A 24,606-nucleotide genomic window follows, 5' to 3' on the forward strand; every position below is an offset into this window, starting at 1 on the left:
ACAGATGAAAATATTGCATATATGACCTCAACTATGTAAAAAAATGCCTAGCACTGTAACTAAAGAGGAGTGTCCTAAAATGTTACCTACATTTATTTCTAGGTGGTAGGTCCAATGCGGGGTGTGGGGGGTTTGTCTTCTTTTTCCTTTTTCTGTATTTTTTAGTTTTCTATAATTAATAAGCACTAGCTTGTTATTAGAAAAAGTTGTTTTTTAATTTATAAGTTTATAAGGAGCTTAGGTATACAAAAATGGGGGTCTCACAAAATAAATTCTCATAAAATGCCATCCCAAGACAGCAAGTTCCATTTTGTTATTTAAACTCAAAACAAGCTCCCCACTCAATTTAAACATATATATGTTCAGTTACCAATTCCAAAATGTCAATCTTTGGTTTATGCCTGTAAAATATAGTTACTATTAGTTTGAATTCTAGACTAAATTGGCAGACTACAAATATAATGCCACAGAATGGGATATTGGTTAAGTACACATTCTCTGAAGCTGGTTTTTAGTGTCAGCTAAGCTGTTTACCTCTTTGAATGTCAGTTTCCTCACTGGTAAAATGTGGACAATTATATCATGTGCTTCATGGCGGTTATTATGAGGATTGAATGAGCAAATATATGTGAAGCACCTAGAACAGTACCTGGTGTATGAGAAGCAGTAAATAAATAGTGAAAGCCCCTGCATTGGAAGCTTGGAGTCTTAACCACTGGACCGCCAGGGAAGTCCCTGCAATGAAATAACTTACAAGAAACTTATTTTCAAACGATAACTATGTTCTCACATAAACAGTGGAGTTGGTCACTCTGATCGTCCAGCACGGCCTACGCACAGCATCTGTACTTAACACCTAATTTACTGACCACTCCTAAATCCTTCTAGATCATCAAAAGAAAATGAATCTTTCACATTTGCTTTGAAAACCAAAAACTTGGCTATTATAAAATATTAGAAATAATAACAAATAATATGCAAATTATACATTATAATATTAAGTGAAAAACCACAGATGAAAATATTGCATATATGACCTCAACTATGTAAAAAAATGCCTAGCACTGTAACTAAAGAGGAGTGTCCTAAAATGTTACCTACATTTATTTCTAGGTGGTAGGTCCAATGCGGGGTGTGGGGGGTTTGTCTTCTTTTTCCTTTTTCTGTATTTTTTAGTTTTCTATAATTAATAAGCACTAGCTTGTTATTAGAAAAAGTTGTTTTTTAATTTATAAGTTTATAAGGAGCTTAGGTATACAAAAATGGGGGTCTCACAAAATAAATTCTCATAAAATGCCATCCCAAGACAGCAAGTTCCATTTTGTTATTTAAACTCAAAACAAGCTCCCCACTCAATTTAAACATATATATGTTCAGTTACCAATTCCAAAATGTCAATCTTTGGTTTATGCCTGTAAAATATAGTTACTATTAGTTTGAATTCTAGACTAAATTGGCAGACTACAAATATAATGCCACAGAATGGGATATTGGTTAAGTACACATTCTCTGAAGCTGGTTTTTAGTGTCAGCTAAGCTGTTTACCTCTTTGAATGTCAGTTTCCTCACTGGTAAAATGTGGACAATTATATCATGTGCTTCATGGCGGTTATTATGAGGATTGAATGAGCAAATATATGTGAAGCACCTAGAACAGTACCTGGTGTATGAGAAGCAGTAAATAAATAGTGAAGCTTAATATTACTAATTAGTTAATAATAGTAACTCTATCAAATATATTCATAGCATGTCTATTATGTAAAAGTTTCAGTTTCCCTCACAAAAACTAAACTACGGCTTAATCTAAGCTAATTCTGACATTACATTTATCCTATTCCAAACATGAGATAGTCCAAAATAGGTAAATTTCTCAGAAAACTGAGGCTTACCCTTTCAGTACCTACATCATTTTATTTTTAATCCTCAACCCCATTCAAAACCTTCAAGTTTGTTCTGGCTAAACGGCTACTTTCCAGAAGCCTAAATTTGCCAAAACCTCCTTCTAGACAAGATTGAGAGAACAGAGTCAACATAAGCATAACTTATTGCCAGGTCCTACCACACATTTTATTATATATTTATAGTTTATTTTCTATCTTTCCTACTGGAATGTATCTTGAGGGCGGAGGCATTGTATGTTTGGTTCTTCACTGTGTCCCCAACACATAATAGGCACTCAAGAAGTATTTGTTAAGTGAATGAATGATATCATAGTGTGTGAAGGAACCAGAAAATTAAGGTATAATCTTTAATAAAAGTTTCTGTATTGTGTTCCTCTCCATGAAAAGGGAACAGTAAAACTCAGCTACATTTCTTCCAATGATGCTCTAAAAGACTAACGATCTTAAGAAAGTGCTTCCTTCCCAAATAATTCTGATATCTCTCTTCCCTTGCAGAGTATCTAAAGCAGACGCCCTTTCAAAGAAGTCTCCCCCTTCCCTTAAGGAATTACTGTATTCATAATAATAAAACACGACACTTGAATTTTTATTTATTACTCTGGCTCTGGAGTATCACCTTAAGCTGGTAAAACTGGTCAAAGCTTTTGATTAAGAACAGACCACCCTCTTAACTTGGCTCCCAGGATGGTGGGCCCAGTTTTCACACCTGGGAGATGATTAGGCCTTGTAGAGCCAAATCACTGAGGACAGAGGTTTGACTGTGCTATGAGCCTTCCAGCATCTCATTCTTTGATTTACAAAACCGACAGAAAGAATGTGTTGGATGCATTTCTCTGCCGAGCTGGAGCTGGAAACTGAGAGAAACCTCGGCACTATTTGCATATAGCCTGCAGCGATCTTTTCCAACCCGAGTAACGAGCTTGTAAAACAAGAGCGCAGATTCGCCGTTCTGTCCTGGGTGGTATTTCTTCAAACCAAAAAGGGGCCGACAGGGAAAAACCTTTGTGTTTTCCCTCATTGACACACAAATAATTTTGCCAATTACTGCTTTTGAGCAAGTAGAACCTTGATATAAGACTCTTTAAAACTCTCAAAGCTACTGTCAAAAAAAAAAAATTGCTTTTCAAAGCACTGGATTTTAAATGCTCATCACAATCATGTGAAATCTACGTGGCACTTCGGAAACCAAACCAAGGAGCCTCTGAGTGACCAACGGCCAGCTGCACGCTTGCTCTATACCCTTGCCTCCGCACAGCCCTCCTCTGAGCTCTGTCACACTGCAGACAGAAGGGGCCCCTGACACTGCAGGGCTCCTCTTCGTGTGCCAAGGTGCCTACATAAGTCACAAATAAGCTGCCCACCAACTGACACTATGCAATGAATGAATTACTGTGGAGTCGTTATCCCATAAAAATGCTTAAATACAATTATAATTGTATCTGAGAAAATTTGGACAAAGTATAAAGTAAAATGTACACTAAAATAAGAAGTAAAAGGACCTACAATTCTGAAATTTCACCATTTCGCAAAGAATCAACTGAAATTAAAAGATTTAGATGACAGAGCTCTTATCCATATAAAAAAGGAAAAAAAAAAAAAGAAAGCAGGGAGTTTTTAAAAAGCATTGGAATATTACAAAATGCTCTATGGCCAAGAATTTTTCACTGTTTATCATGAATGTCAAAACAGACTTTATTAAGAGTTGGAATATGACTGGTATAGCACCAAGACGGAGAGTTGTACCAATGGAGAGCTTTAAATATAAAGGATCTACCCAAAAGGTAACAGCACTGTCTATTGTATCATTATTGAATGTGCTTTTTACCGCATGAGTTCCTTTAACGGAATCGTTACTGCATCTTCTTAAAGCACAAAAAAGAGTGGGTCTTCAGCAAATGACTCTACCCTGCATTTTAAATCCATACATTAGTAAAAGACAGTTATACTCTTGAAGGGAACAGAATAAAAAATTAATCACAATATAAATTGTATCAGAGTTATCACCAGTTTTAGATTGTAGGTTTCCTACTCATAACTCCTCAAGAGCTGTGTATTTTTAATGGGACATACTTTAATTATTAAATAAGTTATATATCACTGTGGATCAATCTGTTTAACCTGGATCATTTTACATGAATGTCAAAACGCAGAACTAAGATGATCAGTCCCCTCCAGGTCTTAGGCATTAACGACCAAATTCCAAATAGAAGGATTTTAAGCAGTTTTAAAAATACACCAAAGCTAATGGCCACCATGGCCAACTGCCCCAAACAAAACAGATAACTGTAAACATTGCTAAACCCTTCCATCATAATAGAGAAAATAATGAGCCTGTTTTTTTAAATGAATTATTTCCACTGATAATGGTTTTTATCAACTGTACATTCTGGCAGAAATTGCAAGGTCAGATGTAAAGTGAGATAAGATTTGTTTTTTAATTCACTGCCCTTAACACTTCTTATCAAGTACTTCCTACCCAACAGCTAGGCATTCCACAAATCAAATTGGATGGGGTGTTCACCCTCTACAGATTTACCTGTAGACAATAATTCCATCAGCTGACCTTTAAACGAGCCATAATTACATATTTATATATTTTAAATAACATATTTATGACAATATAAACAAATATAAGGAATACAGAACTATAAACACTTGTATTAGATATTCATTTCTAAGTATATATTAGACAAAGAAGTAAGATGAGCATTATTTTTCCCCTGGCATTTAGTTAAAAAGTAGTGTTTCAGGTTTTGCTATGTGCCGGTGAACAAATATGTATGCACACACACATACATGAATATTTAATTTTATATAGCAGAGGAGGGAAGAGCATGGGGGCTTGTTAGAGATTTGTGTCAGCCCAGCCAGTGTTTTATATTTTGGCCCATCCAGCTCTAATGAGGGTTGAAACATGGTTAACAGCAATTTTGGGGAACTTTCTTAGCTGTCTTTTGAGAGCCACAGAATTTTGTAAAAAGCAGCTTGTTTGTTAAAAGGTTGCTCCAAGGCCTAAAACTTCTAAATATGTACCTTTTTTTCAACATTGCCCTTATGAAGAAAAAACTTCTGAGAGTCTCCCAAACATAAGAGTTTAATTAAAGAAGAAAACATAGGAAAAAAAGAGAGAGAACCAAAGAAACTAAGAAAGACAAGGCAAGAGATCATTTAAAACATTTTCAGTAGGGAGAATGTCAAACTTTTAGAACATGAAAAACCTTTCAGCTCTAGACAACATATGTCTTTTAACCACCCTCTCTCAAAAAGAAAAACAAAAAGTGATTTTTCTGAATTCCTTTCCAAGGTTATGATTAAGCTTATTAATTTTTTATTTAAAATCATAGTATTTGCAAGCATTTATAGGATTAGGGTTTTCATTAAGTTTAGCAAACTAAAAATAATTCTGAATTAAAGCAGCAAACATAAGTTTTAGAGTTTTTTAGAATTTAAGAGAATGGGAAACCCACAGATTCAAAGACTTAAGAGACACATCAACCAAGTGCAATATATAGATTTGTATGGCTCTTGATGTGAATAAACACTAAAAATATATACATATATATAAAATAATTGGGAAAATTTGAGGCTTGACTGGATATTTTATGATATTAAGGAATCATTATCTTTCTTTTTAGGCGTCATGCTGGTATTGTGGTTATGTTTTGAAAATAGTCTTTAAGAGACACTTAGTAAAATATTTATGGACAAAATACAAGGTCTAGGATTATTTTAAATAATCCAGTGGGAGAGAGGTGCGAAACGGGTAAGGCATAGATGAAACAAAATCAACCATAAATTGCTAATTGGTGATCCTAGCTGATGAGTTCATGAGTATTTAATACACTAGTCTCTCAACTTTGTATACATTATATATTCCCATAATAAAACATTTTAGAGAATTAATTTAAGAACAGAGCATTTCAAGCACTGAATAACTTAAAATGAAAGTGTATTCATTTCTAATGATGAAATTTACCTTAACAGTAGCTTCTATGTAAAGTTCTTCCCAATATGTGGTATGTTGTACAGCTAGTCCACTGGAAAGTATATGATAATTAATAAATGAATAATATATAAAATAATAAATAAATAATACATAAATTAAGCCATTCCATTCCTTTTTTAATATAAAATATTTTTTATTTAAAAAGGTTTTTTTAATTTGTTATACAATTTTTAAAGGTTACTTTACATTTAGTTAGTACAAAATATTGGCCATATTCCTTGTGTTGTACAATACATCCTTGAGCCTATCTTACACCAAATAGTTTGTACCTCCTACTCTCCCATCCCTGTATTGCCCCTCCCCGTCCCAACTGGTATCCATTAGTTTGTTCTCCATATCTGTGAGCCTGCTTTTTTTTTTGTTATATTCACTAGTTTGGTTTATTTTTTAGATGCCACATATTAGTGATATTATACAGTATTTGTCTTTCTCTGTCTGACTTATTTCACTTAGCTTAATGCCCTCCAAGTCCATTCCTGTTGCTGCAAATGGCAAAATTTCATTCTCTTTTTATGGCTGAGTAGTATTCCATTGTATATATGTACCACCTCTTCTGTATCCATTCACTGCTGATGTATACTTAGATTGCTTCCATATCTTGGCAATTGTAAATAATGCTACTATAAACATTGGGTGCATGCATCTTTTAGAATTACTGTTTTGGGGGTGTTTGTAGGATATATACCCAAGAGTGGAATTGCTGTGTATATGGTAGTTCTTTTTTTTTTTTTTAATTGGGGTATAGTTGTTTTACAATGTTGTGTTAGTTTCTACTGTATAGAGAAGATGGATGGACCTAGACACTGTCATACAGAGTGAAGTAAGTCAGAAAGAGAAAAACAAATATCATATATTAACGCGTATATGTGGAATCTAGAAAAATGGTACAGATGAACTGGTTTGCAAGGCAGAAATAGAGACACAGATGTAGAAAACAAACATACCGACATCAAGGGGGTAAAGCGGGGGTGGGGGGGATGAATTGGGAGATTGGGATTGACATATATACTCTAATATGTATAAAATAGATAACTAATAAGAACCTGCTGTATAGCACAGGGAACTCTACTTCCATTCCTTTTTATATAAATATTCTCACTGCTTTGGTTTTAAATCTTATTCTATTTATTCTTATCATAGTTACTAGTCCATAGACTGAAATTATTCACCCTACATACAATGGCTTCAAACAGATGAGGTCCAGATAAATACTGACAAAACATCTCTAACTTCTGATCAGAAGAATCTGGATCTCAGCAATCCCCTAAGTACCCTTTGAATAACTACTTCTTTGAGTCTAACAGTTATTATTGGAGTGTTTTGCCACCCCAAGCATAGCCAAAACATCACTGACTGTGGAATGATGACATAGAATAACCTAGAAATGGTGATAGCTGATCAATAAGGAGTTAAATTATATTGCAGTTCTGATAAAAATAGCTAATGAATGGGAGCCAACTTCACAGTGATACACACACAAAAAAATTCTTCATGGATAAAATTTAGCAAAAATGAACCTTAAAAACTGTTTTCATTCAGTTAGAAAACAATTACTGCATTCCTACAGACTTCACATTGTGCTATGTATCACTCTGTTATAAGGGAACAAAATAGTTTCCAGCTCATGAGTCCAAATCTAATAATAAAAGACAGTAAACTGGCACTTTTTAGGAATCCATATTTCTCCAGGGTAATAAATACCTTCAAGTTTATTTGTTCATTCTTCTAACATCGACTAAATGCCTAGCACAAGTACCACCCTTGTGTTCTGAAGAAATGGGCCTGTGAGAGCGGAAGAGTTTCACCAATAAAAATCAAAGCCAACATTAAGCCTATCTTTAAAATGAAGACAACAATGGACAGAAGAGGCAAATAAACAGCTTTGCTTTAATAATGCAAAGTACGATTTCCTAGAAGTTTTAACCCATTATTTCCCATCTCGTCATCTACTTCCAAAAGCTAACAAGAGGAAGAGAAATTCTTGAGCGTTTTTTCAGGAGTAAAATGAACATTTAGTTAAAAATTAGCACCAGACCTGTAAACAAATTTTATATGCATTTCTATTCTCTGAGCCTCAATATTCAATATTTCTGAGCTCAGAGGGTGAAAATCAACTAGTCATCCACATACTAAACTTTTCTCTGTAAGCTCCATGAAAACAAGACTTTTTTTTTCAGTTCTTTATCCCCAGAACCTAGAACAATGACTGACACACAGCCCGCATTTCATACTACTGAATTAATTAATTTGAAGATGAGAATTGCTAAGGAATATGCTTTATTTGCATATCAGGAATCATTTTGGCTTCATAAGCAAAAAATGTATATTTGAATTCCTCAACCTACTGTGGGTCCACTTTTTAGTTTTAGGAGTTGGCTTCAATAAACAATTCTGGGGCTTCCCTGGTGGCGCAGTGGTTGAGAGTCCGCCTGCCGATGCAGGGGACACGGGTTCGTGCCCCGGTCCGGGAAGAACCCACATGCCGCGGAGCGGCTGGGCCCGTGAGCCATGGCCGCTGAGTCTGCGCTCCGCAACGGGAGAGGCCACAACAGTGAGAGGCCCGCGTACCGCAAAAAATAAAAAAAACAAAAAAAAACAATTCTGTGAGGTTTTTGTTTTTAACGAAATCTATCTCAGTTACCTTGAAGAAATATCTCTATATATTTCATGATGGAAATGAAATATGTATAATTTATCATTATTGAATATGTGTAATCATTATCAAATAAATATAATTATTATATATTTAGTAAGCACCCAATCCAAAAAGTCCTTCCTTTTAGGCCTTATGTCAAAGATCAAAAGAACAAGCATTAAATAAGAATGAAAAAAAAAAAAAGAATGGACTCCTACCCCAAGTCTACATTCCCCGTGATCAGGTCTGTCACTGGACAGTTCTGTGGTTAAGGACTCTGACTCAGGAGGCGGTTAACTAGCCTTCAGATCTCAACTCTTCCATCCACTAGCCCTGTGCACCAGGGAAAGTTACTTCTCTCTCTTTATTTGCCTCAGTTTCCTCATCTATGAAATGGGAAACATATAACTTACGTCAAAGAGCTGTTATGAGAATTAAATGAGTCAGTACATGTAAATCTCTTAGAAGAGTGTCTGACAAATAGCAGTTGCTCAATTTATGTTACCTAGCACTATTAAAACTCTAAGAAATCCTTGTACATCAACTATACTTCAATGAATAAATTTTAAAAAAAACTAGGAAACCCTTGTTTTATACACAGGGGCTCATTAATGACTTACTGATTCTGTTTTTAATATTAAACTGAAAAAACAACAGAAATGCATCTGTATCATGTACAAGTTTTCACACTTATGGATAAATTAGGGACAAAGTGAACTGTTCATCAAAATTGGATAATATGGTGGAAATAACAACTTCCCACTTATTCAGAGAGGAATTCATAGAGGAAGTGGAATTTCGTACTTTTTTTTTTTCTGATTAGAAAAAGAAGAAAACCCCACATAATCCCACTACCCACCCAGTTGATATTTTAATATATTTCCTTTGGTTTTTTCTATGCATATAAGTGAAATTTTATATAACTGAGACTGTATTTGGCACTCTGCTTGATTCACATAACATTGTATTAAATGCTTTTTTGTGTCACTTGTTAAAAACAGCACTTTAAATGACTATATACACTTAATTATTCTAACACAAGTAAGAAAAACTGGTGACTAATAACACTTCCTCTTGAACTCATAATTTTTACATACTCATGACCCCAAAAATAACCAGCCAGAAAGGATTTTTGCTTATTTATTGTTCAGCATGTTTGTTCTTAAATAAAATTTTCTTGTCAAAAATAAATTTTAATATAAATTTTAAAATAAATTTTAAATAGGAAGCAGGAAAAAGATATCCATTTACAAATTAAGTCAAATGTACACAGTGAGGAATCACGTTGCCATCACTGCCACCTCCCAGAGTCCACCAACCATCTTGGTAAGTACAAATAGCTACTTAATCAGTGAGATAAAGAACTCTCTCGACAATGCAGAGAGGCCCATGACTATTACCAAAAGCATTATGGAGCAAAACTGAAAGGATGAAAAGGAAACAAGAAAGACGAATAAAGGGAATGAAGAGTTTAGTGGGGGAGGGTTACTGCAGAGCAGTTCCCTAGGTTAATACTCCTCTTCCAAAAGACTGGAAGACTACTTTTGATCCACATATATTGACTCATAGTTCAACATATAACATAAAACGTGCTTGTTGCTCATTAGACTTTAGGCTACCTATTCCGGAAAAAGCCAAGAGCTTGCCATCTTTAGGCTTTTTGCATATGCAAAACAGCAGGTCAGATGAATCCTGCATCTCATATCCTTGAGAATCACAGAGAGTAAATGGTATGTGTTCTGGGATACGGAGGGTTTAGGTCAGTTAAAAACATAATGCCCATGATTTATGACATTATCTTGTGCCCTTATCCTCTCTTGGGTCCAAATATCTGGCTTCAAATAAAGAAGGTACTGTAAAATGGGGAGGGGGGGCAGGATTGGCAACCCCTAAATTCCATTTTAGTGGAATTTCTATCATTCTTTATAAGCAAATATTCTTTCTTAATGAAATCTCTTCAGTTCACCTGGAGGAAATGCCATCTCAGAAAAAGAAACTGACTATCCTATGCTCACGAGAACATGGGTATGCTGTCTCTCATTGGAACGTGAGTATCACTCCAAAATAATGACATTGCTAATCCGAATACTATTCCAATTCAATTACTGAAGCCCTTTTCTGGTCACGTCAAAATGAAAAATCACATTTCAAGAGTCTCAATTTGTAAAATAGGCTCACGAAACCAGCTCTCCCTGAAGTTTACTTTGGCCCAACTTTTCCAACACAGGAAGAAGAGGTTCGGAAACACTCAGTTTCTCTGCCACAAATGCATTTGCTAGCAGGTCACCCAATGACTTTCCCATCTTGGGGGAATTACCTAAACTAACAAACAAATAAAACCAAACCAAAACAAAAAACTAGACACATAAAACCTCAGGCCTCAGATACGCAGTCACATTTTGTTCTGCCTCCTTTTCTAGATTCCTCCCACTCTGCTGTTTCTCCAGCACATGAACGACCTGTCTTATCATGCATTCTGTTTCGTCTGTAATAAATATGCAGCAAAATGCACAAGTGTGATGATCTGAATGACAACAGAGATCTAATACATTCATTTCCAAATAAACAATTCCAAGTTTTTCCATTTACCCAAAACAGAAATCAGCAATCTAATTGAAAACAAAATAAACAAACTGTGATTTTCTTCCCCATCTGTAAAATTATAGTACAGGACCTAGCGATAAAACCCTTGTTTACCTACAAAATAAACTATATCATGATCTAGAGCACCTTCAGGATGTTGATTCAACTTTTAAAAAGTGTAATATTTAGTCATTTTTAACCGTGGTTTTCAAAAACTCTGGGGAAGCAGATATTCACTTTTGACTTTTTTCTTCTTTAATCCTCCACTGTAGACCATATTTCTTGCTAGTGGATCTCACCTGGGTGAGCAGAACTCTCAGGCCACACTACTGAATGGAACAGTGTGGCTCCCTCGTGCGAATTTCCTGAGAGCCCCTTCCCTGAACGTGTGCCAAGAATCAAATCTTGGCCACTTAGTGCTCTGTGCTCCACATGTGAGCTCACGGCGTGTTGAGCAGCCATGCTAACTGAGATGGATAGCCCTGTCAAACAGGAAGCTGGCACACCAGGATGCAGGCAGTGGGATACAATGACCTTTACATTCAGAGAAAAATATCCCTAAAATGGCATGAAAAGTTTACGGTGGGGGAAGGAGGGGGGATTCTTTTATTTCATTTAGGTACATAGCATGAAATAAAAGCAATGATGCCCACTATGCAATTTGCTCGGGATCAAATCTTGAATCCCTCACACAAGAAGGAAAGTTGTCAGGGAAAGGAAATGAATCATCCTTTATCACACTGCTCTGAAAGCAGTGGACTCTACGATTCAGCTGTATGTATTACTGCACCCAGACAGGCCAAGTGCTGGGATTCAGACTGCACTTCAACTCACAATAATCCATGGCCCTGGAAAAACATCCTTGACCTCCTGGTTTCAGATGAGTTGCTTTCTTGGTAGAACTAAGATATAATTTGAATATTTAATTAAAACTTCTTTTAAACAGTAATCATCTGATTACAAAATCAGAGTCAAGAGCTGGGGAATTTAAATTCCATGTCCTTGGTCACCATATTTTGTAACTTTTTATAAACTGTTTAATCTCTCATAGCTTCCTTCTCTCAATAAATAGAGGTTTGGACTAATAGTTCTTAGTAAGTATATGAAGAGGAATTCATTTGAAAAAGTAGCAAAAATCCATGGCACATACACAAATGTTAAGTAAGGACAGTAATAAAGGAAATTAATATATGGAACAAGACCTGGAAGTCACTTGTTTCTATCCTTTCGTTCTAACCATTATCATCATCTATACAGTTCAATAATTTCAGCTAAAAAACAAAGATAATCATTCCATTGGGTCAAAAATTTATTTTCCCATTCTCCAAGGTTTGGGGATTTTTTGCTATTTGTTTTGTCAATTATCTGGCATAAAAGAACAATGGGCAACACAAGCTCACAATGGATTCCCCAGTGCTATACAATTCACACTGAAATAATGATGCAATTTTAATATTTAATTATATTTAATTAAATAGGTAAAATGAATTGATCACAAAGACACTGAGCATTTTTTTTTTTTAATGAATGGACCACATCAGAACTACAGAGAGGTTTTCAAAGATACAAAAGTACAGTATATAAGAGGCATACATTTTTTTCTATTTAACTAAAAGCTGATCATAATGTGTAAAAGCAGCAGGCCCAAAGCAATAAATAAATTTAGAAAACTGAAAGCTTATAATTCACATATTAAAGTTTGGATAAGTTAGGAGTCAAATGTCTCAGCACTCTGAGAATACCGATTTGGGGACTTAGAGAAAATAAGAGAGTTATTAATGCAAAAAAACCCATGATGATCACTCTGAAATGCAAGTGATGGCTTGAAATGGGATTTTGGTGGCTCTAGAGGTACTGGTCAAATGCTTCCCAATGCAACCAGAAAACCAGACTCTCCATGAAACATCCTGCTGTTCACTGTTTGGGAAAGATGTTAGATGTAACCACTCTCCTCCGATCCCTGTTTGGAGAATTATTTCGGGGAACACACTCTTCCTCAAATCATGACACACCCGAGGCACGGGGAGGAGAGGGGAGACGCGAGAATACCTTGTGCCTGCGCCGCGGAGCTGTGGGAGTAGCCCAGGGCCAGGAGTGCGGTCTCCACCAGCTGGCTGAAAAGCACGTCCTTGCGAACCAGGACAAACTCTGCGTGTTCTTCCCTGTTGTCATATTCAAGAGAGCCATCCAACTGCTCTACCACACAAAAGACCGGAATCATCAAACCTGCAGGGACAAAACCCAAGAACAAAACACAAACATTACAAAGCAAACCCCAGTCATCATGAGAAGGGAAGAGACAGTTATCATCTGTGGACAGTGGTTTGGATTAAACAAGCCTCTTAGTCAGATGCGCCTAATGGGAAAACTGTGGGGGTTTTTTCCCCTCGGTTATTACTATCAGACTGCAGCAGAATCGCCCCGAGCAGTGGCAGAGCCCTCAGATTCTAGTCATTAAAAAGTGGAGCACACCAATCAGAGGTGTCCTGACTGAGAGACCTCAAGTTCACAGCCGGAGCATAGGTGAGATAAAAGTGACCTTCCAGACCCTAGCATCCTCGAATCTATGGTCCTATCATTAACTATTAATCAGGACTAGTATTTTCAGATAAGATCTGCTTTTGTCTAGAAATGTTGTAAGATACCTAGTAATGGTCCTAAGCTATTATGTGAATATGTACAAGAAAATCAATAGGAATTTAAAAGAAGCCCCTCTTGTATCTTTTATTTTTCTAAATCCTGGTAAACAGGCCATCAACTAACCTGAAAATACCCTGCTCATGTAAGTCTTAACTGACATTTATGTCAAAATATACATACAAATATGAAACTTTGTCTTTTTAAAAAATTATTATTTTATATAATAACACCAGTTATCACTGGAAAGGAATACCTCTGCTTGGTTTTCAAAGAAAAGAAGTAAACTACCCTAAAGAATAAAGCAAACTAGTGTAGTTGAAAATCTGTTGAAATCTGTTGCCACTGAAATATTTCTCTCCTTTGTATCAATATGTGAAAAGCTAAAAAATGTTTAATTCGCCAAAGGTGTTTTATAAAACGTTTTTTATTTTTTTAAAAAAGTCATACAGGTATTTAAATCTAAACGTAGCCATGGCAAAAGAAGATCAAAGTTTTACCAACATACGAGTAATAAACATGGACTCTGCCCTACACAATTCACACAAATTAGTATGTTACGGAGTAAGGATCTGCTCCAGGTCTTCTCTTCGTGCAAGAAAAATCAAAGGTTATGAAGGATGAGTGGGCAGGCAGAGAGATGGGGGAGGTGGAAGACGGGCTGTTCATGATGATGGCACTTCACAATAAAAATAAGACCTCTGTGTAAAATGACACGTGCAAGTATGGCCTCTCACACACAGAATACAGAGGAGTTTCTCTAGAAGCCCCTCCCTGTTGTCCAGACCCTAGAAGCCTCCTGACTCACTCTGATCTGGAAAGCAGAGGGTGGGAACAAATACTCTGCAAACTACCAGGTCACAGATTTAGATTTTTCTGCTAGAGATAATACAGTGGTGCAACTGGTTCCCATGTGCTAATTATTATTATTAAAGGTAGTAAGTGTTCAATGTAATTATTAAATATAATCATTATTAATAATACTCATTAAGAATTGTTATCATTAAAGATCACGGTAATTATTACTAAGCCTGAACGACAGACTAGCAAGCCACACAATACCAGACCTGGGACAACTATTAACTTAGTGTTCACGCCAAGGAACAACAAAGCAGCATTATCGTCCATTGTTCATATACCATCTATGGTATAGACTCACGGAACATAGGAAATAAGGATGGAGCAGACTGATTGTTTTACATAAAGAGGAGAATTGAGCCTAGCCACGTGGTGCCTTACAAAATATTTTTTTTAACTGTGACCAGCACTGGCATATCAAATGCTTATTTACTTACATGTCTGCTTTATTCCCCATTGCATGTAAGACACGTAGTGAATAACATAAAATAGATTTCCTCCAAATTGTCTCTGTGGTCATTCACTTATCCAACTCTTACTCCCTGAACACCTACTGTGTGCCAGGTATCCCTTGTGGCTCCAGTGATACAAATGAAAACAAGCCTTACCTTGCTCCTGCCCTCAGTGCAGTTGAAAAGTGTTGTAAAATCTTCCTAAGCAAGCATAATGGCATTTTATAGGACCCATTCGTGAGAGTCCTTACCAGCAGGGAATAGCCCCCATTTAGACCTTTTAACTCTTACATACTGGTATATGATCTTTGTCCAAGGAAGTAGGTTGATTTCTCTTTTTAATGATTTAAACGTAAGCACACATAAGGCCGTGCAGTCAGTGGTGCCATAAGCTACTTCACCACTAATACCTGCGTGTACATAAGTTTCAATGCTGAAAATCCATGTGCAGTTCCTAATGTCAACATCTAAGTGTCACTCATCTGGGAATCACAGATAAGACCTTTAAATGAATCCAGTTGCTCCACAAGCTATCATGTATTCATTACTTAGGAACCATAAATCTTCCTCAAGTCTATGGTCAAGTGAAAAAATTTAAGACCCCATTAATTTTTTTTAGTAATATTAACAGTTCATGAGTTAGAGATGAAATACAATACTAAAGCACAAGGATCTATATACCATGTAGAGACTTATGTTTTGAAAATGGCAATGACCAAAATATTTCCTAAATATTTTAGTTCAGTGAGTAAAGGAAGCAATTGTTAGTACGTGACAGCAGTAACTCCTCACAGCCAAAACGCAAGCGCCAGTCCCTCACAGGCAATCGCCTACTTTCAAAATAAGAAGGGAAAAAAAGGACTTTGAAGTCATTTATAAAACAAAACAGTATTAATCAGAAGTGTATGATAACAGAATCTGTTCTGAAAGCACATATACATGTGATACCAAAAACTATCATAAACAGGTTATATTTAATGACTAAACAATGTACCTTTTTAGTAGAATTGGAGCAACCTAAACAATGAAATCTTTACAATGAAATGCAATTTTTACAAAAGAATAAGGCAGGAACAATAGATGCAGTTACTAGTGACAATGACAAGAGAAATGAAAACGGGTAAAACAGTACAATTGAAGTCAAATGTAAGGAAGAAGAAAATTAAGGCATAGGTTTTAAATGCCTTTAAAAACAGCAAATCCCTAGGAAAGAAAACTATAAGAGGATGAGTAGAAATATATATCAAAAAAATATATTTATCCATTTTGTCCCCCCATTCGCTCCAGGAAAAAAGAGGGGAAAAAAAGAAAAAGAAAAATGTGACAATAGATGAAAGGATAAGGAGAGTATGTGGAAAGCACTTCAAAAACTAAAGAATGGGAAGAATTAATAGATAAGTTCCAACAAAAGAATAACAGCAATAAAACTAAACTGCATCTATAAAAATTCAGAAATGATCAAGAAGAAAAAGAAAGACACTCTTGTTCTAGCCCTATACCTACAGCTTATGGCATTATTTTTCTTTTATTGTAGCACAGACCCATCTTCAGATGATCAAGGAGAGAACTTTGAACCTTTTGATTATAAGCCTCGCTAAGCCTTTTACAATTGCAGGAGGTAAGCAAATGGTTTAATCTAGAGGACAGGCACACAGCCCTAGCCATTTGCTAAAAATTAAGAGCTGTCCTGACAATTGGGATAAATGGTTAATTCTGTTATCACAGAGGAAAAATAAGCAACGGGACTTTCTCTACTGGAAAAATGCATTTTCCCAACTGTCATTAGTTATGATGCTCAATTGTCACTTTCATTATGACATGATCTCTGAAGAAGCGCGCATAATGATGAAGCGTTAATCTGGCCTTCACCAGCACAGCCCTGGGAACAGAGGGAACAGAGGCGTGCGGGGAGACGACGGCTCTGCACCCGGGGGCAGGCACTCTTAGGTGGAGTCCTGGCACTACCATACTAACCTGTGGGAGTGATCCTGGGAAATTTACCTGACCTCTCTGAGGCTCAAACTCCTCCCAGCTGAAATGCGAACAATAGCATCTACATCCTAGACTGGTTGTGACAATTAAACAGTGGAAGGTAGTTAAACTGTCTGACATGTAGCCCTCAAATAATGAAACCTATCTGGTTTTCTTTTTTATAAATTTATTCATTTATTTTTGGCCGTTGTGGGTCTTCGTTGCTGCGCGCGGGATTTCTCTAGTTGCAACATGCGGGGGCTACTCTTGGTTGCGGTGCACAGGCTTCTCATTGCGGTGGCTTCTCTTGTTGCAGAGCACGGGCTCTAGGCACGCAGGCTTCAGTAGTTGTGGCACGCGGGCTCAGTAGTTGTGGCTCGCGGGCTCTAGAGCGCAGGCTCAGTAGTTGTGGCGCACGGGCTTAGTTGCTCCGCGGCATGTGGGATCTTCCCAGACCAGGGCTCGAACCCGTGTCCCCTGCATTGGCAGGCGGATTCTTAACCACTGCGCCACAGGGAAGTCCCTATTTGATTTTCTTTCTACAAAAACAGTATTAATACCACTTTACAGAGAAAAAAAAGAGACCAATCATTTTTTTCAGGGTCCGTAATCAATGCTCATGATACTTCCTAAAAAGCATTTCTTCAGAATAAAAATTATACTAATAATCACTGAATGGCCTAATTACTGAAGATGCAAATAATTAAGGCCAAAAATGTTCAACAGGCCCCAGAGCAAAAGGGTGAAAGTGTTAAAAGCACCATACTTTATATTCTAAAATATATTCTAAAATTGCCTGTCCAATACAGGAGCCACAAGTGGTGACGGAGCACTTGAATGTTGACTAGTCCTGCGTTGAGATGTGGCGTGTGACATACACACTCAATTTCAACAATTTAATACAAAAAATTAAAAATAATTATACTTAACACAAAAAAATTTTTATGAACTGCATGTAGAGATAATATTTTAGATACACTGAGTTAAACAAAATATATTAAAATTAATTTCACCTGTTTCTTTACCATTTCTTTAAAAGAAGCTACAAGAAAATTTAAAATTATACACGCAGCTCTTATTACATTTCGATCAGACAAAGCTGCTCTAAGCAATCTGCCAAATACCAGCATATACAGTGGTTTCTCTGACCCAGAATAAATACACCACAAACTGATAAGCAGGACAATTGTGCGATTGTCTTGATGCCCCTCGCTTTATCTTTCCTCTGTGCTCCAGATCTTAGGAGACTTGAGTACAGATGTATTCTTGGTTGAACTCCAATATCTAACGTGATATCTTCTCCGCATCACTGAGCAAATTGTAGGCTATTGTTTTATTCCTAATTATATTAATCCAACTTCTTTATTAAAGAAAGGCTTTTTTCCCCCTTCCCTTCATTTTAGAGAACAGTTACAGTGTTCAGGAAATGACAAGACACTGGCATGAATGTGACCCGAGGAACAAGTACTCTTTAATGGGCTAGATCTAACCTAACAGAGAAAGATGAAAGAAGGTCCAGAGGCAGGGGGGTCTAGATGACAGGGTTCTACCGCCTTCTGCGAAAGCTGGACACAAAACAACACGCTCATTTGCACAGCGCCTCCTAAGTCATCGTGTACTCTGACATACATACTTACCTTTGTTTCCTCCCCACGTTTACCCTGTGGGAGGGTTATTATTACCCTCATCTGATAAATGAGGAAGCTGAAACTATAGGAAAATAAGTAAGATGTCCAAAGAAACCAAGAGAGGAAAGAGCAGAGCAGCTCCGATTAACCAACTTTAAATCCCAAGCACACAGCTTTCTTGGGGGTCGAAAACAACACTCCAAAGCCCATGTCCACAGAAATCTAAAGGTGTGGGCTTTCAGTAAAGGACCCTTCACCACACTTGCTGTATCCAGTGGGTGACCTGCGCGGCTTGTAAGTGAATTTACCTTTCAATGGCCTATCACCTGTCAGGCACTGTGCTGGGCACAGAGGAGGAACCAAACACAGATCCTGCCCTTCAGTCACTCACAGACAGAGAAAGGCTCAAATATTGGGTCCTTCTCTAGTGTGGTGCCCACAGGCTCTGGTCTCCTCCCCAGCCCCTTTGCCTCCTGGGTCCACCTTCATTCCTGGACCTGCCCCCTGAATGACAGGAATCAGTCTGAGATGACAGGAGGCCAGCCTTTCTCCTCCCCTCTTTCAAAGGGCTCCTAAAACCATCTGTTTCCAAAAGAAAGGCGGCCACAGGGCCCACTCCCTTCCCTGGGGCTGGCAGTAGATATGGTTCTATTACCTGAGAAGGTCCCTGGGCTAACTGAAGATTACAAAGGCTTTAGGGCAGAGTCTCTCATAAATATCTGTTCTTTGTATAAAACTGAACCTGGGGTAAAACATCACGCCACCACAATCAATAAATCATAGAACCCCAGAAACACTGAAACAAATTCTACCCTGGAGACCAAGTGAATAATACAGGGTTTTCCAAAGGACTGGCAGAGAAGGGAGTGAGGGGTGGCAACTATCTTTTCTTATTGCAAATTTACTAGAAAAACAAAACAACCACTTCCTTGCTCTTTAACCTCATATCCTCTCCCTCTCTGTTTCTCTCATACACGCACAAGCACACACTCACATTCACACACACACCCTGCGTCACAGACAAGAATAGAAAGAACTCGCCAATATTAACCTGTAGATGCTTCCTCCCACCCTAAAACAATAAAGGCAAGTTTGAGCGCTAAGAATTGCTACCAGAAATAGAAAGAAAGGATAGGGTGTTCCTCACCTCCTTCTTGGGGTCCCAGGCAAAATCTCAAAATGGATCAAGTGTGTCTTCCCTACTCTCTTCTTTTCTGCCTCTGCTCTTCACTCCCAGGGACTAACCTCCTGAGCTCTGGTGGCCCCAGGCTCCACATTCCACTCCAGCCTCCCATTCCCCCAGGGGCTGAAATTCCAAAGAGATTAATAGATAAAAAGATGCTACACTTCACTGTTTTAACGGCTTGGTAGCCCCTTAATTTCCTCACATATATTTTCATTGTAAAAGAAGTACATTGTATCCCACATTAACTTCTAATGGAAAGAATTTGAGGTACTGTCATAAAGAAAAACATGCTTTCACCAGTCTTGAGGGGGAAGAGCAAAAACATCTGGGGGCAAAGGAGCCACCCATAGGTAGCCCAGAGGACCTCCAAGCTCCCCTAAACTGCTCCACTTTCCAAAGTTCCTTTCTGTCTTTTGCTTATGAACTACAGATTCTCAGAAGGATTCATTCGTTTTTGTTGTTGGTTTTGTTTTTAATTAACTCTTCCTGAAGAGGAAGCAGGAGCAGAGACAGAGGTGGGACAGCTGAAAGTCCTGGGTTGTTCACAGGTGGAAGCCCAGTCAATCCTACAATTATGGGGAAGGCAAAATGCACTTAATAATTACTCTAAGTGCAAACGAAGCCACATATGCAGAAATTCGATCTCCTGTTCATCCATGACCCAGTTGCTTAGACCTGAGAATGAGGCCTCCAAGTAAAGCTTTAACAATATAGCTCCTTGATGCCACTTCCTCTGTGGGGAGGTGGGGAGAGGTAAGACTACCAAGAAATATTTTATTTTCAGAAATCTCTCTAGTAAAACCAGACACTACTGTGCAGCCCCTGGGGCAGATCTTAACTTTGGAAGATAAGAACGAAAAATAGGCCAGGGGTAGGGATGGCCTAGTAAACTCTGGTCCTCTCACTTATCACCTCAAAGGCTCAAATTGGGTTTAAAGTGGTAGGGAAGGGAGATGGGTTCTGGTCTTCCAGACCTCTGATTCCAGGCCTGTCCCCAAACTGAGAGGCCACAATTCAACCTGAAGTCAGATCTGAAGGCTGAAGGATAAACTCCAGGTCTCGCAATACTCTTCAGTTATACAAACGCAGTGGCAGGATCAAGTTGGCCTGGCAATCTGCAAAACGGGATTTCACAGGCACACAGGAGGCACAGTGTGGCTACTTATCTAAACAAAAATGCCTGAGCTACACCTGGGAACACAGCCACAGTAAGCCTGACCCAAGGAACCAAATTCCCAGCTGTCAAGAATGTCCAGTTAGAGTGAAGGAGAGGCCGGTCTTTTCCTTCTCCAACATGAACTGGACTTAGATTAAGTCTTCACCCTCCCACTCTCCCTTCCACTCCCAGGCTGACCTGCAGCAGGCCCAAAAGAAATGTTTATTTTAACAAAATGCTAATTCCACCTAGACATTAGTAACCACCATTAATAGGCAGTGTCGGTTCTAAAGTCTCAGGACTCCCTGGCCACCTAACTTGTCCACATCACTTTGGCCCTACTACACAGCATTCAGCATTGGTAGACAGGAAAGCTTTCTAGGAAAGGATCCGCACAAGTGGATTCAGGAGCTCACTCCATGTTCTCTGGGGGAAGCGCACCAGACCACAGGGCCCTGCACGACCACTGTCCACAGAAATTGTTGGTTTATCACCACGAAGGCATCACAGTCAACTGGCGTAGGACTCTGTTGGGTAGCAGCACTGTGCTCTGTGACTGTGCACATCCTGGAGCCCTGGGCAGCTTATCTGCAGTCCTACCCAAGTCCTGCACTGAAGGACTGCGGCACCTCTTCTAAATGTAGTAACTACAGAGAGACAAAATGTTTACTGATCCCAGCATCAAAAAAAAAAATTAAGAAAAGGAAAAAAAGTAGAATATGCAAGTCTGTGTATCACAGAAGAGTGCAAACATATGGCATACTGTGTAAGTATCCCCAAGTTCAAAACTAAATTCTTGAGGTTCTTTTCTCACTGGGTTAGAAATGCATATATTAGTAAGCCTTGAGACTCAATGGCATGCTGAAATGACTGTACCATAATTCATCAACATTAGGATCTCCTTTCTCCGTTAAGTAAAATTTTATTCTGGAGGTTTCTGGGAGGATAATTTTTTAAATAGTATTGAACTAGAGATGTACTTGCCGCTCCCTTCATTCTTATTATCCTCTCTGGAAAAGCTATTTGCAACTCAGAGCCCCAGGAGTTAAAAAAGGAGTTAATAAAAATTATCTTTATACTAACATTTGCTTCGTCATCTCAGGTTTTGAGCTCTGCCTTAAATGTTATTTTATCTAATTTAATAATTAAAATAAAAACCCTTGATTGATTTCTCCAGTGTAGTGGTAAGGAAAGCTTAACTGTACTGAGGTTCTCTAGCAAGGAATTAATAAAGGAATCAAGCACTCGGCTCTCAATAAGACAAGACTACCCAGATTTCTAGTGGGAATATTTCAGAGCACGAGCATGTTTTCTTTGGGGAGTTTAACTCACCAAAATTATTAAAAGTTGAGATCAAACACTGGTGCAAAGCCCCAAAGGAAATCATACTAGAGTGGAGAGATTTTTATCAAATAAAAATCTGAAAAGGTAAAGTTTGTAGAGTGAAAAATAAAGACTTTCTCCCTTACAAGAGGAAATCCTACTGTCTATGTTTAGGGTTCAAACAGCAAAACATATATGGATGTTTAATAGATGTATAAAGATCGTCACTGTGAAATGAATGCAGGTTTCACAAGGCTGAGCTTAAACAGACGGGCAGCCATTACCATCCTTTCCCAACCACTAAAAGCCACTCTCATTCTTACACCCAACAAATGCCTCCACTGAGATGTAACAGCAACCAGGTCCTTGAAATGGCTAACACTGGGAGAAGAAAAAGAAAAGAACAGGAGGAGAAAGCAAGAAAGTCAAAATCATGCTGTGTATTCTGCAGTTCCCTAAGGGTACACTGGGCTCTCTGGATGGCAATACATAGGATATTATTATTGTGACTGAGATGAAGTTAATAAAACCCAGCACACAGACTGGGGAAACTCAGGTCCCCACTGATGGAATACTTCCCACACAAGATATTTTAAGCTTATATGTACCTGTACAATTTATAGCAATTATTTAAATAAGAAAATCAGAACAGAGAAAACTATTATACTGCTTTTTTTCACGTTATGTTTCTGACATCCCCTTTATAATTTATATCATTTCCAAAAGATACTATTAAGTTTGATATTAAAAAACCAAAGAGACCATTTCAGCCACTGCATGTAAATCCATTGAAACTCTTATTCTCATTCTTAATGTTATCTAAAGGATACCACCCAACCAAAGGAGGAATGTTATTCCATTTTTAACTATCTTTGAAAAGTGTCACAAAAACCCTTTTTTTTTTTCTCCTGGAAAAAAAAGTCATAAATCTTTATCCTAAAGAAAATGTAAGTTTCCACCTTCCTTAAAGCACAGAAACCCTGGAAGAGCAGTGTACTATTTTAAATTGGGGGTAATCCCAGATATGGAATATCTCAACCTCAGAAAGATTTCATTCTCCCTAGACTCCCTGGATTCACAAGTTCTTTAACTCTAGAATAATTTCTGAGCCATAAAATGAAGCGTATTAGTATAGTTTCTCCCCATCCCGGGAGGCCACAATTTCAAAAATAGTTCTCATCTCACAAGCTCAACACAAGATAACAGAAAGACAAGGCAAAGGCTCTTTTTCAAAATTTGCATTAAAGGAGAAAGGGGTTCTTTTGGAGGTTAACTCAGAGATGTAGGTTTAGGCTTGTGTGTGAACTCACCTGCCTGCCATACTGACAGCAACTATGTTATCTTAGCACCATCACTGCCCAGGTCCAGGTAAAGATGATAAAAGAAACTGTACCTAACAGCTTCAGTGAATATAGGTTCATTTCTTTATTTTGCTAATAGAAGTAGGATCAACAAACATATGTTTTCAGAGAGCAAGCCTGTGTTTATTATATACATGAGAGGCTGGCTGCGAGAAAGACGACTTCACTGACTCACATCAAAGGAAGAAAAGAGCTGCATCTCAGAAGCCTTCCTTGGTTAAAAAGAACTGTCTCCCTCAAACCTGCTTTCAAGCTATACATCAATCTTCAATATAATTATGTTGGACAGAATATAACCTCTCGGCAGTTAACTTGTTTACAATAAATGCTTAGTTTGGGCACATGGACTGTATTTCAGTCTTATAAATATCAAATGCAAACCTACAACACTCCCATTATGGGGCCGAGAATTATCTTGCTATAAATCTTTTTATTGGGGGACTAAGGGAATTACTTTGCAGCTTGTCTTCCACTAACCACTTGGAACAGTGTGAAAAGAGGTACATTTATACTCTGACCCTGTGCTAATTGGAATTCTATACATTTCCATGGGAGAGTGTGTGGTATCAGTTCTGAATATGAAGGTCAGCCCCCAGACAGTTTTGCCATGGCAGCAAAAATATACACATGCAGCAAAATGGTTCTTACTGAAGTCATGGCATTCTCCTCCAGTTCTTTTTTCCTCCAAGTCTCTTGGGAACTAATGACCGTTTGTAACGGCACTGGCAGGCTTTCAATAGTAAGCTCTAGTTTGGAGGGCGGTGGGGTTTGGTTATAAGTTACCTGTAAAAACGTGCTGAAGGCTCAAGCTTCCTATATGAATGGACCTGTAAATCGAGTGAGTTGTGCTGAATATTACCTGGAGATCCATTTGAGAAGGAAAAAAAAAATCAGAATCACCTGGTTTAC

At 37.8% G+C, this 24,606-nt stretch overlaps 1 protein-coding gene across 1 annotated transcript in view; it reads right to left on the reverse strand.

Annotated features, from left to right (window-relative positions):
- The window catches only part of SATB2 (SATB homeobox 2), a 186,940-nt gene that overhangs the window by 149,799 nt on the left and 12,535 nt on the right, over positions 1-24,606 (reverse strand). Inside the window, exon 3 of the mRNA XM_024757394.1 lies at positions 13,175-13,351. Within this exon, the coding sequence (XP_024613162.1) occupies positions 13,175-13,351 (177 nt within the window). The remainder of the gene's footprint in view (positions 1-13,174; positions 13,352-24,606) is intronic.

Source organism: Neophocaena asiaeorientalis, unplaced genomic scaffold, assembly GCF_003031525.2.
Source record: "Neophocaena asiaeorientalis asiaeorientalis breed wild unplaced genomic scaffold, Neophocaena_asiaeorientalis_V1.1 scaffold246, whole genome shotgun sequence".
Lineage (NCBI taxonomy): Eukaryota > Metazoa > Chordata > Mammalia > Artiodactyla > Phocoenidae > Neophocaena > Neophocaena asiaeorientalis.